Raw genomic sequence first — 16,061 nt, 5'->3', positions numbered from 1 at the left:
GGAACGGAGAGATAGAGAAAGAGAGAGGGAGGGAGAGAGAGAGAGAGAGAGAGAGAGAGAGAGAGGGAGAGAGAGAGAGGGAGACAGGGATGGGTAGCAGAGGTAAAGCTATAGGTAACAGGACGGGGAAAAAGGCTCTTGGGATGCTCCAACTTTACTGAAGAAAAGCTGCTTTTTGTCTGCCGCTGCGGAGCCAACGCTCAAAGTGAGAGGTGGGTGTTTTTTTTTGGCAATATTTCTGGACAAAACAAAACAAATTATGAGTGTTGCTAGTTTTATTTTGAGGATTTTTGTGCTTTTCAGTGTGTTTTTGTTTGTGTGTATGTGTGTGTGTGTGTGTATGTGTGTATTGTTAATGCAATATTAATGGTGGGAATTCTCCTAACTCTGCAAAACCTTTTTGTACTAAACTGCTTTTAATGATACAATGTTAAACTTCAAAAACATTTATACATCATTTAGATATTATTTATAGCGCTGTGTGAATTATCTTAATTGGTGTTTGCTGATCTAAACACACACATAATGACTGAACTGTATCGTTATTTTAAATATCTGTGTGTATATACTGTATATATACTGTGTGTGTGTGTGTGTGTGTGCGGGTTCGTGCGTGCGTGCGTTTGGTTGGCGTGTGTGTGTGTGTGTGTGTGTGTGTGTGTGTGTGTGTGTAAAGGAATGCAGAGAGGGCAAATACAGGGATCTAAATTGGAAGGATGCTAGGGGGGAGGAGAGCGAGCGGGCGTGTTTACCCACAGATGGCCTCTCGGTGGTGGGATTGTGATAGTCCGCTGTCTTACCCTCCTCCAGCTGGCAGTGCTCACAAACATGACTCCTACTGGCCAAATCATTACATCATCACTTCTTCTTCTTCTGCAGAATAATCATTTTCCCTTTCTGAATATTCTCTGCCAGTCCCCTCACTCTTCTAGCTTGTGTCTAATAACTTAATTTTCGTTTCGTACTTGACCCGGGTCAGAGCAGATGACCCCAGGGTGTTTTTGGCGAGAGAACACTTGGGTCAGCTTTTGGTGCAATTAACGTCACAACATTGGGGTGCAGTTTTCTGCAGTTTGAGAAAAGGAAGACCGGTTGTTTTAAAAAAATATATAAGTATGTTGGATGTTAATGTTACCCTGACTATTTTGAATCCTGTGTGAATATTCAATCATTTCTCAACAATTATGTGAAATATTACACGTAATAATACCACAACAGAAAAGTGCCACAACATAGCGAACATTTTTCTCTTCAAGAAATACTGTATACGAAACTTTAATGCAACAAATTTTCCTCTTCTGCTTCAAACAGGCCCGAAGCCTCCAGACCAGTTTGGATCTGTGTGTCAGCGCCCAGTTGGCTGACGGCCATTCTCGCTGTGGGTTTGAGGAACTGGAAAGTCTCCACTACACTGTCCGTACAAGGACTTCCTGCCCGGTGTTATGGGAATCAGCGATCTCTGTGCCAAGTAACAATCCTCACCAGAGAGAGAGACTCACATTTGCCAAAACAATAGGATTACCTGAATTACTTTAAATGCTCCACGAGATACAAGAAAATCCTTTGTTGATGAAGACATTATGATCCCGTAGCTAATGTAAGGTGTGCTCAAAATATAACACACATTCTCACCGGCGGCCATTTTGGCTCTGTTGCTGGGAGTGAAAGCACGAACCAATCAATCAACCAAGCGCACCCAAAACACACCCACATTTGGAACTATGGAACCCTCTTCGTCCTACCTTGCACCCCGCTCAGCAGTGGTTGTCGGTGGGCTGCTGCTTCTGGTCCTTGGGGTGCCCTCAGAGGTCAGCTGCCAGAATGAAACAGAGCCGATTGTGTTGGAGGGGAAATGTTTGGTGGTGTGCGACTCTACCCCCACGGCGGAGCCTTCGGGTAACGCTCTGGGCATGTCCGTGAGGTCGGGCACGGGCCGGGTGGCGTTCTCTGCCATTCGAAACACCAACCATGAACCGTCTGAGATGAGCAACCGCACCATGACCATCTACTTTGACCAGGTGGGTTTTGAAGGGTGAATGTGTGTAGAGTAGATGACCCCGTAAAATTGGTGGAAGTGTGTCTTTGTTCCCACAGCCCGATGGTCCCAAATTTCTAAGTAATCTACCTATATAACAGTAAATAATACTATTTATTTTTGAATGTGTGTGTGATTGGGGGTGTGTCAATCCAATTTTAACCTCTCCCTGTCCCCTTACCCTAACCACTCAGCTGTGATGCCTGAACCTAATCTCCAATTACAGGAACTTAGGGCTGTGGGTCAACGGGCTGTGGGAACATAGGGATGACCCCAAATTGGTCAAACAACCATTAAGGTCATTTCGAACACAATCCTGGCTCAAGAAAAAGCATCTCAGATGGCAGATTAAAACATTTGATATAACTATAATGTAGTTTACGTCAGGGTCTGGTTGTACCATTTATTCTCTCTCTTTAATGCATTGTCTCTTCCTAGATCCTTGTAAACGTCGGCAGCCACTTTGATCCGGCCCGGAGCATCTTTGTGGCGCCTAGAAAAGGAGTCTACAGTTTCAGCTTTCATGTCGTCAAAGTTTACAACCGGCAGACAATACAAGTATGACCACCGACTTAAAAGAGAAGTTTGACATGTTTGTTGACACATTTAGACGTAGTTGCTTTTTTGCTGAGAAGTTAAAGAACAAAATCCCAGAAGAACATTTTCTTATCGTGTCTTCTTATTGTCATTTTCATGCTAATGTTCGTTAAAATCACACCTGTTATATCTTTGTATCCATGAGGTCGTTGGTTCGATCCCTGGCACCAGGCAGCCAGGAGTGTGTTATTTGATACAGATAACTTAACTTACAATTACAATTACAATTTTCTCTCCAATCCTACTCCCACCTCCTACCTATCTTTCCCAGGTGAGCTTAGTTCTGAACGGCTTTCCGGTGATCTCGGCGTTCGCGGGCGATCAGGACGTGACGAGGGAAGCAGCGACCAACGCCGGGCTGGTGATGATGGAGCGCGGGGACAAGGCGTACCTCAAACTGGAGAGGGGAAACCTCATGGGGGGCTGGAAGTACTCTACTTTCTCTGGGTTCCTCGTGTTCCCGTTGTAGATTCCGGTTGAAGCCGAATGGGAGGTTTTTTCTTGTCATCATAGTCGAGGGTGTGGAGAGTGGGGAATGCGAATAATTCCGACGGCCCATAATTCCGACAGCTCAACATTCCGACATAGTTACCATTGACTGAAAGCCGATTGGTCCGTTGGTTACCGCGGTGAAGTTAGTTATAAGTTGGATATTCGACAAATTTTCATCAGCAAACGTCTTCTTGCTTGGATTCACCCCAAGTAGGCAACATGAGGATGGTTAGTGCACTCACCAGCAATCAGTAGTAATGTCAAGTTTACAACAAAAACTATTATTTAGTCGCTTATGATTATCTTTCGATTATCCAACTTAAAACTAACTTTACTGATGTCAGACTGTTGAGTTGTTGTGTGAAGTAAAGATCGTATTTTGGGGCGAGTTTTATTTGACAGAAAGGAGGATCTATACGTTGGAATCCACGCAGTTGGGAACAATATCAAACTTCTCTGATGAGTCGATATGTTTCAGATGAAAGGGTGAATTCACTCTGCACCAAGTTATCCTGAATGTAGTTTCCATTTCCACTGCACTTCCATGGCTCACTGTTGTCTGACTGCTGTAATGTGTTGTCTGTGCTTGTTTACACCAGCTTTCGTAAGTTTGTGATTTTCATTTAATGCATGAAACAGAAATAAGTGTCAAGAATAATAAAAAATTCAAAAATTAAATGTCCATTCTCTGCCTCATACCAAATCTCTCTGAAACTGTGGCCCCCAACTTTTGAAGGTGTACCATGAAGTTTCAGAGGTGGGGGATTTGTTTAAATTTGCAGAGCATGTAGTTAGTTTACAAAACAGATTTTCACATGATGATTCTCGTGCAAGTTTTGTGGTTTAAATTCTTCAAGTGATTTCTAAGCAAATCTTTGTAAGCAACATCTATTGAGGACACAACAACATATTTACCGCTTGTCCTTGGTTTATGCTGACGCTATAATGGCCTCCAAACTACATCTATGACACTTAACATGTCCTCCATAAATAATTTGATGCAGACAGACATCACAATTTGTGTGCACTGAGAGTTGAATTAAGGGTAACTGAGGCCTAAAACTAAATGATTTTGACCCCAAAAACACACCGTGATACTTTTCCTGTATACACCACTGCATCATGTATAAAAACAAATATAGATTTAAAGCTTTTAAAATCCTTCACCTTTTAAAAATGTGAAAAGATTTAAATAAAAAGTATAGCCTATATATATATATATATAAAATAAAAACATATACTTTAACTTTGCATATATCCTTGTGTGAGTTTTGTCCTCGCGTCAGGGGACAAACCGCGGTGTATCCGGTAGCAGATGGAGGATTGGCAGTGAGAGAAGGGTTTCGGTGCCAGGAGCCTGTAGAGTTCACACTGGACCGTCACTACTGATTAGTCTCAACGGCCCGGTGCACAGCGGACGCCCGTGTTAGCACTTTGATTCGTGTCTTGAGTACAAAGCAATGTGAGGAGACTTTGGATCCAAAACTAGAGAAACATGCAAAAATGTCTTAAAGGTGGAATCAGCAATTCTGGTGAACGTTTGATGTCAAAATCACTTTTTGTCGAAATCCGTGAATATCTCACAATCCACTACCTGTCTGTATTCTGTGTGTGCACTGAAAATAAATGTGTTAATTAACACAGAGCCTAGGTTCTGTTAACTCGTATGTAAACAAAGGGGCCCCAACCGTAGCTAGCAACATGCCCGTTTACAGAGCCTAGGATGTGTATTATTAAAACATTTGTTTGGATTAAATAGACATGGGTAGAAGTTAGTAAATGTGCCCATAGTTGAACAGAAAAACAGCAGTGCCACCTGCAGACAATCCAAGGGAAGTTACCGCCCACACTGAAAGTCAGATGACAAACAACACATCAAGCATAGCACCAAAATAAAATAATTAAAAATTATTTGGGGTGTTATTATTTTACACTAACCTCAGGTTATTTTGAGCAAAATCCACATACAGTACATCCTCCTGCTGCTGTAAATGCTCACTAAATCCACCGTTCAAAATAGTCCCAAACAAATGCATGATTTACATTAAATACAAAAAAAAAATAACATGAAAGAATATAGGTAAGTCTGAAAGTATTGAGAGATTTATTGACAATTACAAAAATACAGACTAATGCTAGACTCAATATTTTCGCACATTTTAAACAATATCACATAAATATTCCATTCATGCTTCTTTCAACACTTCATTGAAGCTACATCTTGCTTCTACTGAGTGAAGTATTCAAGACGCCATTTTGTCTGTTTTTTTTAATGTCAGCACCATTATATTATTATACCATTTCATAGCCTACACACTTCTGCTAAAAAAAAAAAAAAAAACTTTGTGGTTGAAAATTCATTCATTTATGTAAAAAAAGATTGTTAAGAAGAACAGTATATATTTTCTTGGCTGCACGTCATGAGTTTGTAGAAATGCTAATTTATATAAAAGACACATAAAACACAACAAAAAAAGGCACTTTTCAAAAACACAGTAACACACAGTAAATTATCTTGATCCAATTCAGTATTTCAGTGCAAGTGAAGGTAGCCAGATAAGAATAATACAAACTAAGTTATTCCTCTGTGACATACCTTACCTTGCCTTACTTAGTTTTAGGAAAATGTTTAAAATATTTGAAACTTGAGGGTACATATGCACCTGTTTGTTAGGCCAACACAAACATTAAAAGACTATTAATCCAACTGTTTAGATAAATATTCAATCGCCTTAATATGTCAAGGCGATTTTTTGGCACTGGCTGGTGAGTTGGCAATGTGGATATGTGTTGACCACAGTTGGTGGAAAAGCAAAACCATATGACCAGACTTGGCTCCCATATGCTGACAGGGCAAAATGGACGTGTGGGATTTGGTTCGCTGGTTTCAAATGTGCTAACAATATTATAGGACAATAAATAAGGACTATTTGAAAAAATATATAGATATGTACCAAAAAATTATTTTAAAATCCTGCCTGCTACTAAAAAAAACATCCGAATCCTGTACAGTTTTGTAGATCAAAAAACAGTAAAAGGAGGGCACTCGTGGTGTGGTGGTTAAAGAATCTGGCCCGTGGTCATTCTCTGCATGTCATTCCGATCTCTGCCCCACTTCACTTCTGTCTCTCAACACTGTCTAATAAAAGCATAAAATGCCCCAAAAAAATCATCAAAAAAATAACAGATAAGATATATAAAAATAATTATTTCAAAACGTAGCTACGTCTGTATGAAGGGAGTTTCTCTTACAAAACGCTGTCTTCCTGTTGTGCAAGAAAGGATAAACCAAGCCTAGAGAACTGTAATAGACATTTAGAGAAGTTTATGAGAACTCAGCCAACTCTTCCGGTCTTGTCCTTAATGTTGTGGCGAGAGGTTGACCCTAGGTGGTGCCGTTGGGTGCCGTTTTCTGTCTAAAACCATGTTGTTATTGTTGCCGACCTGAACTCCAAATACATCAGACATGTGAAAGTTGACGTATGAAGGCGGTGGATTGGAGGGCATAGTGTCCGGGGTGGAGACCTGACGCTGCAAATGCAAAAGAAGAAAAAAAGAGAGAGAAAGACTTGATTAAAAGAAGTGTTGATTTGCAAAATGACGACAAATGACACGTGCAGAGAGTTTGACCATAACCATGGATGGGACCATAATGTGCTGCAAATGGCAACTTTATATTCAAAATTGTCTGAATAAATTTCAATGGGGAAGAAAAACCTGAAAGGTGGAGTCAGTGATTCTGGAGAACGCTTGTTGTCAAAATCCATTTTTGTCAAAATCAGTGAATATCTCTCCTCACAATCCACTACTTGTCTGTACTGAAAAACAATCCGGTTCATACATTGCGGATCGTGAGGAGAGTTGCCACATCTCTCTCATAGTGGGACAAATATTTAACGCAGTAAAAAATAATAATAATTAAATGATTAAAATGCCTTTGGGCGACCTCACAGTGGAAGGGGGGAACCGTGGCAACGATAGAATGGGCAGAACAGACGACACTTTCAGCGTGTGGGCTATCGGCACGCGGCCCATTTCAACATCCGTCATACTGGCGGGTCGGGGGGAAGGCGAACCTGAAAAAAAAATGGAGATGAGACATGAGATGATTTTGTGTTTGGCTTGATTTGTGACCTAAAGAACACCAGTTCCCCTCCAGCCTCTGTGGTCTTAACGCAGCTACACCAACTTCCTCACGTACCTCTGCCTCTTGCTTTTGCTCGTAGATTTGCACTGCAACCACCAGCCATTTCCTGCACGAGACAGAAGTAAAATTTCAGTCGTTTGGGTTGTGAGAGACACAAGAGAGTGGCATTGGTGATATGATAACTACCACTGGTTAAATGCAATTTCTAATATCTAATCTTGATGTATTGTATGCCCCTATAAAGCACTTTGAATGGCCTTGTGTCTGAATTGTGACATATTGATAAACTTGCCTAAAAAAAGTGTTTTAATTATTATGTTACCAAGCTCATAATCTTGATTCTTTCACCGATTGCCCAACCTTGATCCGGACTTTATGCACTTTAATGCGGGTTTTACATTTGCTGCGTCAACACTCTTTGCTGTTAAAATCCCCCTTCGGCAGTGGGAAGAAGTGATGCAATTAATATTTCCCGCTCGAGCAACAAACAAAAAAAAAGACATGTGCATTGCAAAAACACCAGAGCGTTGACCGATTGACCAAGGAAGCGCCTATTCTGTTTAAGGATATCAAGGTGGATTCTTTCTAAGATGCTATTTCATATTGTGTGTGTGAGTGTTAAAAGAAAGAATGAATATTTATCTTTCGGAGTCTGAATCTTACCTGAACAGGTGGGCCCCCTGTGTGCACCTTGTCGTAAACGTTCACTCCTCCATTTCTTATACTCCCTGGCAAAAAAAAATAAAGAAAATTAGCGCTGGAAAATTACAGTATTAGTTGTTTTTTTTAACAGTAATTCTTAATGTGGCTAAAGTGGCTCATTCAAACTTAGTTGTTTAAAGTTTTTGACTCTAAGAAATACTATTTTGATCAACTATTCTTACAAGAGTTAAATTAACAGTTTTTGGGGGAATACACTAGAATACTAAATAAACTTTAAAAACTGACCTGAAGTCTGAGTTACATGAACCCTTTGGAATTGTTCTGTTACTTGTTCTTCCTCCCGTTGTTCCTGGAAAGAGGAATAGAAAGAGCGAGTCAGGCCGTGAGTTACCAAAAGTAAAAGACCTTTTGCTGCTATGTCATGTCCGAATTTCACAGGAAGGTTTTGGTTCCTTACCAGTTTCTTCAGCACTTCATGCACCGCGTCAAGAATTGCGTGTTTGTGCATCTTATACAGGTCCTCTGTGACAGCTGTACATTCTGAGAAAAACATGGAGTAAATTTTAATGTTAGGGCCGGGCAATACAGACTATTAAAAGAAGCCTATACGAACTTACAATGGTACAATGTTTACCATCTTCAACATCTTAGTTTAGCGTGTTAGCATGTTGCTATTGGTATTTGAAGGAAACAAACAGTGCAGCTGAGCCTAATGGGAATGTACACATTTATTTTGATCATATAAAGACACTGGATGGAGAGTTAAAGGTGGAGTCAGTGATTCTGGAGAACGCTTGTTGACAAAATAACTTGTTGTCCAAATTAGTTCATATATCCTCACAATCCACTACCTGTATGTAGCCTACTACTGTGTGAACTGAATGAAAACTGGTGTTAATACACAGCCTATGCTCTGTAAACGGATAAGTAAACAAAGGGGGCCAACTGTAGCTAACAATATGCCCATTTTCAGAGTCAAGGCTGTGTATAATATCTGTTTTTTTTTGTTTTACAGTGTGCACACAGTACGTTACCTACAGGTAGTGGATCATGAGGAGATATTCACTGATTTTGACAAAATAAACATTTGACAACAAGCATTCACCAGAATTGCTGACTCCACCTTAAAAAGTCAATTAACACTGTCCTTAGAAACCTGTAAATTAGTAGTAGTGTGAGGGGCCGATGACAAAGGCATTAAGAAAAACTATATACAAATAACATTCTTTGCACTGATGGTCTCATTTGTCCTTTGTTCCTCGTAGCACCTTTAACCCTCTAGTTGCAACACTGTGTTTTGTATGATCAAATAAACCTGTTTTCTCACCCAGGGACTCCGGTCTCTGTGCGGGTCGGGCCTGCCAACATTTCTCCATGAGTTCCATGAGTCTGGTCAGCCCGGCGCGCCCGGCCGCCTGCTGCCTGATCTCCTCCAGCGAGGGCCGGTCGCCCTGAGGGATCCGGAACCGCACCATGGTGGGCAGGGCATCTGGTGGATACAAACATTTTTTTAAATTTTTTTTTATTAACCTTTATTTTTCCAGGAATATACTCATTGAGATTCAAAATCTCTTTTTCAAGAGAGTCCTGGCCAAGAAGGCAGCATAAAAACATAAAAAATTCACATTAAAAAAAAAAAAAAAAAAAAAAAAATCACACTTAAAACAAGACACAAAACACAATAAAAAATAAAGATAAAATAAAAAGTCACAAAGCATCAATCTCATTGGCAGTAAGTCAGTGTTCAGTAACCGGGCATGTACAGTTTGCGGTTAAATAGTCCTTAATCCATGATGTCTAATGAAAGCTAATCTATCTTTAATCTTGATGTATTTTCTTTTTTTTTTTTACGGCCCCTTGAATGCAATTTCTAATTTGTAATCTTGATCCATGTATGTTACATAGGAACCTTGTTTACATACACCCTTTGTGTACATACCAGTTTACAGAGCATAGGCTGTGTATTACCCATGGACATATAAAGAAATGGACACCGTATTGAAAAATGGCGCCCATTCATTCCTATGAAAGCTGCTCATTGGCGCAGAGAAGCAACAAGGAAGCTGCCATATTGCTTTCATGTAAGCCCTGGCACGCTCCCTCCTCCTCCCTCGAAAACAAACTGAAAGCCGTTAAAAGCCGTTGGGATAATAAAACGCTTGATGTGGCGTTTTGAAATGAAAAAACTTCAGTTTTAATAGTATATGGTCTAAAGATAAGTTTGAGCCTATGATTGATATCCAGAAAATGTTTGCGGCGACACAATCTTGTTCACCGCTTGTATTGGTGTGGACGGGGAAATCTGCCTTAGGGCTACCATGAAAATAAGCTCCCATTCACAGCATGCAGTACCAATGGGTTGGCCACTAGTCCATGCTGGCTGCTCGGAGAAGGCAGCATCCTGGGGGCCTGGTATTACCACTGGATTTTTTTCAGCACACATTCATAGTACCGAGAGATAGCGGATCGTCAGGAGATATTCAATGATTTTGACAACAAGCATTCTCCAGAGAGAGAGAGAGAGAGAGAGAGAGAGAGAGAGAGTCATGAGGATAAAAGGGGAACAAAGACTTACTTGCATACGGTTGATTCCCTGTGACGATGGACCATAAGAGAATACCGTAGCTGAAAGAGACACGTGCCAGGATTACCCATCACATCATTGCACCATCAATGTCACACCCCGATTAACTTTTGTTCTTTGTTAGAGTTGGTTTTCTCTCATTGACAACAATTAAATCAGTGCCAGACTATTTGGAGGAATGTGGAATGTCTCTTGGGTGCGGTTAGTCACATGAAGAAGCGACAGGATTACCGGGAAGTTTGATCAATTTACAGTAAATGCTCTGACTGTCTAATCGAATTAACTCACCAGAAACCATCTACCTAAGACAGTGCCACTGTTGGTTTGACTTAAAGGTGCAACAAGGAACTTTTAAACATTTCAGAAACAGTCTAATTTTTCCTCTGATGATCATAAATGACATACCAGTGAACCAGACCATCGGTGCAACAAATGCTATTTTAATATAGTTTTTCTTAATGCCTTTGTCATGGGTATACGCTCACCCAGGAACAACAGCTGGCGTAGTAAAAACACTACCACTTTTGTCCAAAGGGGGTGCAAGAATTAACACAAACTGAAAGTTCCTCGGAGCACCTTTAAATGAATAAAACATTATTTTCCAAATGCTCTTTGTACCTGTAGATATCCGAGGCTCGGGTCGGGCTGTACGATAAGTCAAAAGCCTCTGGAGGCATGTAGCCGATGGTGCCTCCTTCTCCTTCACTGTTCATCTTGGAAGATTTGCTTTGGCAAAACCGGGCGAGACCGAAATCTGTGAGCTGATACGATGGAGAATGGAGCAAAGAAAATGGAGGAATAAGTTGGCTTTGACAGATTAGTAGTTTTATAGTAATATTGTCTGGATCCAGGTTGTCAAAAGGGAAAGTTGGGTGGTAAGATGGCCTAGAGAGGGAGAGGGGCCAACTAGTAACCATGATGTCGCTAGTTGGATCCCCGGCACCAGACAGGAGGGTGTTAGTAGTAAAACTAGTGGTGGCTGGTATTACGTCTACGAGGCCCACCATCTCTACCATTGTGTCCTTGAGCAAGACACTTAACCCCCAAACTGCTTCAGGGGCGCTGTACTATGACTGACCCTGCGCTCTGACCCCCTCTGAAGTGTGGTAACTTGAGAAAGGATATGCGAAAAGGTGAATTTCAATGTGCCTTGTGTAAATTGACTAATAAAGATAACTAAACCTTAAAGTTGAAAAGCGTTTTTTTTTTTTTTTTTTTTTTTTTTTTGCAGAAGGCCCGAAAGCCTGGGCCTCACCTTGGCATTGAGCCAGGAGTCCAGCAGCACATTGCTGGGCTTCAGGTCGAGGTGCAGCAGGGCGGGGGACAGGTTGTGGAGGAAGTTTATACCCAGAGCCACTTGGTGGGACAGTCTGAAGACCAACGGCCAGGGAGGGGTCCCACGTAAGGTCTCCTGTTAGAGGAATGGGAGGGTGGTGATTGTGCCGGGGTGAGTTATACACACTCTAACTAAATATATAAAGACATGAAGAACAATGTTAATGTCAGGTAGCTTTTGTTTATGACAGAAGTGGGGCCAATTAATTCTTCTGAAGGTAACAAGGAAATTGTTAATCTGCCTTAATCTGTAAATGTTGAGTCCTAGACAAAACATTTTGAACATACATTTTAATGTTTCGGCTTGGGGGAAGGTAGCACATGTTTCAGTAAAAGGGCTCAAGTTTAGGAGAAGTCGGTACTACTCTTGGTACCACTGTTGACTGACAGTAGTGCCAATGAGTAGTTGGAAACAAGGGCAGTCCCCGTTTTTACAGAGAGCCAATCTCAGTTTTTTTTTCTTTAATTTAAAAGCTACTTGTCCCAGCACCGGTTACCTGTAGGGAGGCCAGTGATCCTCTCTCCATGACTTCCATGACCAGTCCCAGCTGCACGGAGGAGGAGCAGGGCAGGCGACCTTTAAAGACCCCCAAGACGTGAATCACATACGGGCTGCTTCCCTGGCGCATCATGTCCACCTCACGCAGCAAGGAATTACTGGACCTGTGTGTGTGTGTGTGGTTTTAGTACTTTATGAGAAATCCTCAAATTCTTTTAAAGCTCTAGTGCGTAACTTCTGTTGCCCCCATGAGGTATTATATGAGTGATTACAACAACACTGTTGGCACGTCTTGATATAAGCCTTCTGTGATCCCGCATGGATTGTATGCCTTCTGCTGTCCGTCTAGGTTACTTTGCAGTAGAATCAACAAACTGAAACATTTCGTGGGCCCTTCTTGAGCTCCTGCCATACTACTAGAGTTTTGTGGAGCTGATGGGCTTAATCAACTTTGTGTCAACTCGTTTGGCGATGGCTCAAATGTAACCGACATTCATCTTAATTAAAAAGTCACGCACTATAGCTTGAAGTAGCATAAATCAGAATCTCTTAGTGACCACTCACTCACCCGTCGTCATAGTGAAGCAGTTTTATTGCGACGTCGCAGCACAACTGACGATGTCGGGCTTTGTAGATTTGTCCGAAACCTCCCGAGCCGATCACCTCCCAGCCCTCCAAGCTCGAGTCCACAATCAACTTAGGAAGCATGCAGCTGGCCAGGGCCATAGTTCACTGGAAGAGGACATTTTTTATTTTTTTTTAAGATTATTTTTTAGCATTTTCAAGCTTTATTGGACAGTACAGAGTTGAAATGGGGAGACAGAGAGAGAGAGAGAGAGAGAGAGAGAGAAAGAGAGAGAGAGAGAGAGGGGGGGGGATGACCTGCAGTAAAGGTCCACTGGTCGGATTTGAACCCGCGGCCACTGTAACGAAGGCCGGAGCCAATATGGTACACACTCTATCCACTACTGCACCACCGGAGCACCCAATGGAAGAGGAAATTGCTGATTATATACTTATTTACACATCTAGCAGTTATAGAGCTATTCAAGGAAGTCGATAGACAGACAGACAGACAGACAGACAGACAGACAGACAGACAGACAGACAGAGAGAGAGAGAGAGAGAGAGAGAGATAGATTAGATAGATAGATAGATAGATAGATAGATAGATAGATAGATAGATAGATAGATAGATAGATAGATAGATAGATAGATAGATAGATAGATAGATAGATAGATAGATAGATAGATAGATAGATAGATAGATAGATAGATAGATAGATAGATAGATAGATAGATAGATAGATAGATAGATGGATTCATTCTGTACAGTATATTTAAATTCTTGTCATGTGATTTCAACAAAATGGAAGACTAGTGAAAAAATGTCAAAAGAAACAGTAAATACTCACATTGTTTGTCTTCTCTCTTGAACTTCAGGTGTCTCCCTTCCTTCAACTCATTTCCCGTTCGTATACCATGCGGTAGATTGTTCTATCTGGTCAAATCTGTTACAGGAAGTCAATAAAAATGAACAATTGACGCTCTAGTCGTCCATGAGTGCGATAAATATTATATTCTAGTCACTTTTCACTCTTGCCAGTTATTGCCCTCAACTCTTCAAACAAAGGGAGAACACTTAAGTTTGTAGGGTGTTTTTTTTTTTTAAATGTGCGATGGTTTTGTATTTCACACATGGGGCACATACTGGCATACACACCTACACACACTGCAGGAAACCACATTCAGGCTACTTAACACGCATCAGAAAGGGTAGAGGGGGTGGACAAAATAATAAGAACATGCAAGGGAATGCAATAGTACAACGACAGTCCTGCCAGAGTTTCGGCTTGTGTGAAGATTATGTTGAATTTTATGTTAAGGGAACTTTCTGGGATAGATAGATAGATAGATAGATAGATAGATAGATAGATAGATAGATAGATAGATAGATAGATAGATAGATAGATAGATAGATAGATAGATAGATAGATAGATAGATAGATAGATAGATAGATAGATAGATAGATAGATAGATAGATAGATAGATAGATAGATAGATAGATAGATAGATAGATAATCAAGCTTTCTGCTATTTTCCCCACTTCAAAAACTTTCCCTTTTTAAAGTTATAGAAAAAAAACAATGTCTAGTTTTTTTTAACATAACAGATCCATATGAAAGACTGATATGACTCCCTAGATACTACAGGATAAAAGGTAGAAATCCCAACAATGTAGAATCATTTCAAGACTAAATCAATCACAGCCAATTAAAACACTAATAATAAACGGGGGGAACCCACTCACCCTTTGGGATATACTCTTCTTCCGCATCATTCTGCCATTCGGTTCGGAGGTAAAATAGTGTCAAAACTCTTAAGGGACTTTCTGAACTCAAACAGTTGAAAGCAGAAGCGAAACAAACGCATCATGTACGTTTAACTTCTGCTTCTGAATGGGAAATAAACCAGGCGAGTATGTAGAACAACTGCTTTTTTCTTTCTTCTTTTTAACCTTATTCCTTGTTAGATCAGAAGTGGTTGCTTTTGTGGATATATGTTTTGATTGTAAGTGTTTTTGTTGGTGATATGATTTTTTTTTTTTTTTTTTTTTTTTTTAATTATTATCTAGGAGAGCTTCACTGTTGTTGGGACTGTGGGACATAACATAATCAGATGTATGGAGGCTCTATTGTATTTACGTTTGATTTCATTTTAACATTTACTTGGCCATGTTTTTGTAATAATTAAAGGTGCAGTGTGTAATATGACATCATCAAGAAAGTTCTAGAAAGTTCAAGAATGCAACGCTCCCTGGGTAACCCCACCCCTTTAGAATAATAACAGAAGCTTCAGTGGCCTTCAAGGACAAGAACAATTCTAAATTTTAAACAATGCACCTGATGACATTCCAACTATGACACTTCCAAAATGGCGGTGACAAGGCCTTGGTCCAAAGTATGGAGAAATATGGACATATATGAGACCCTTTCTAAGGAAAAAAATAATAATAAAAAAAAAAAATCAGCTATCATGCACTAAATTAAACGTACTTATGGATATTATAATTACTTTCTACAAAATCTGCTAGGAAATAAAACCCAAAATTCTACACACTGCAGGTTTAAGTGATTTATGTCTGAGATTATTTTTTTCCACATATGATATTCAAGAATCAGAAATACTGGGATGATGGGGAAGGGAAGTTGTGGTTACCACTACACCCAACACGTGTTTTGTTATTAAGGTGCCATAATTATGATGCTGAACAGACACACACACTCTGACACAAACACACACACACCACACACTCACACAAATATATAGAAATGACCACCAGAGGGCATAGTCTGCTAAATCATTTACAGTAAATTGAGTGGTTTAAAAAAACACTCAGCAACACATTGCATCTATCAGTGTGTGTGTGTGTGTGTGTGTGTGTGTGTGTGTGTGTGTGTGTGTGTGTGTGTGTGTGTGTGTGTGTTGAAATGACATCATTACTGTTTCAATGGCTTTAGACCAGACGTAACCTTTGCAATTTATAACATATCCAGAGGTCTCCACAAAGTGCTCCACACACACACACACACACACACACACACACACACGCATAAAATAGAATTACATTTCAAAAAGTAATTTATCCATTAGCGGTTAAATTTCCCTCCTTACAAACACAGGATGTAGTGTAGGAGGAAACATTTC

The 16,061-nt window shown here is 40.4% G+C and overlaps 2 protein-coding genes across 2 annotated transcripts; one reads left to right on the top strand and one right to left on the bottom strand.

Annotated features, from left to right (window-relative positions):
- Window positions 1–1,721: 1,721 nt before the first annotated feature.
- Window positions 1,722–3,101, top strand: LOC307268976 (cerebellin-1; the record flags this gene model as incomplete). The annotated part of the gene is made up of 3 exons (XM_080051797.1): window positions 1,722–2,018; window positions 2,474–2,593; window positions 2,904–3,101. The coding sequence occupies 3 exons, from the start codon at window positions 1,722–1,724 to the stop codon at window positions 3,099–3,101; spliced, it is 615 nt and encodes a 204-aa protein (XP_079907923.1).
- Window positions 3,102–5,303: 2,202 nt separating this feature from the next.
- On the bottom strand, window positions 5,304–14,700 carry ripk3 (receptor-interacting serine-threonine kinase 3). Its single transcript, XM_080052080.1, has 14 exons — window positions 14,665–14,700; window positions 13,768–13,863; window positions 12,921–13,084; window positions 12,351–12,516; window positions 11,774–11,929; window positions 11,137–11,279; window positions 10,510–10,559; window positions 9,262–9,423; window positions 8,392–8,474; window positions 8,220–8,283; window positions 7,935–7,999; window positions 7,326–7,377; window positions 7,076–7,200; window positions 5,304–6,655 (listed from the first exon to the last, which is right to left on the bottom strand). The coding sequence occupies exons 3-14, from the start codon at window positions 13,076–13,078 to the stop codon at window positions 6,485–6,487; spliced, it is 1,395 nt and encodes a 464-aa protein (XP_079908206.1). The 5' UTR covers window positions 13,079–13,084; window positions 13,768–13,863; window positions 14,665–14,700; the 3' UTR covers window positions 5,304–6,484.
- Between the last annotated feature and the right edge of the window lie 1,361 nt (window positions 14,701–16,061).

The sequence above is a fragment of the Ammodytes marinus genome (genome assembly GCF_949987685.1).
Source record: "Ammodytes marinus genome assembly, chromosome: 23".
Lineage (NCBI taxonomy): Eukaryota > Metazoa > Chordata > Actinopteri > Uranoscopiformes > Ammodytidae > Ammodytes > Ammodytes marinus.
Note: the sequence above shows the minus strand (reverse complement) of the source record. Positions and strands in the feature narration are given on the sequence as shown.

Excerpts from the sequence above, each read along its gene's own strand:
- ripk3 (XM_080052080.1), bottom strand. The coding sequence starts at position 13,078 with ATGGCCCTGGCCAGCTGCATGCTTCCTAAGTTGATTGTGGACTCGAGC. Across the intron at positions 12,517-12,920 it reads CTGCTTCACTATGACGACGG|GTCCAGTAATTCCTTGCTGC; the intron begins GTGAGTGAGTGG and ends ACACACACACAG. Across the intron at positions 11,930-12,350 it reads GATCACTGGCCTCCCTACAG|GAGACCTTACGTGGGACCCC; the intron begins GTAACCGGTGCT and ends TTCCTCTAACAG.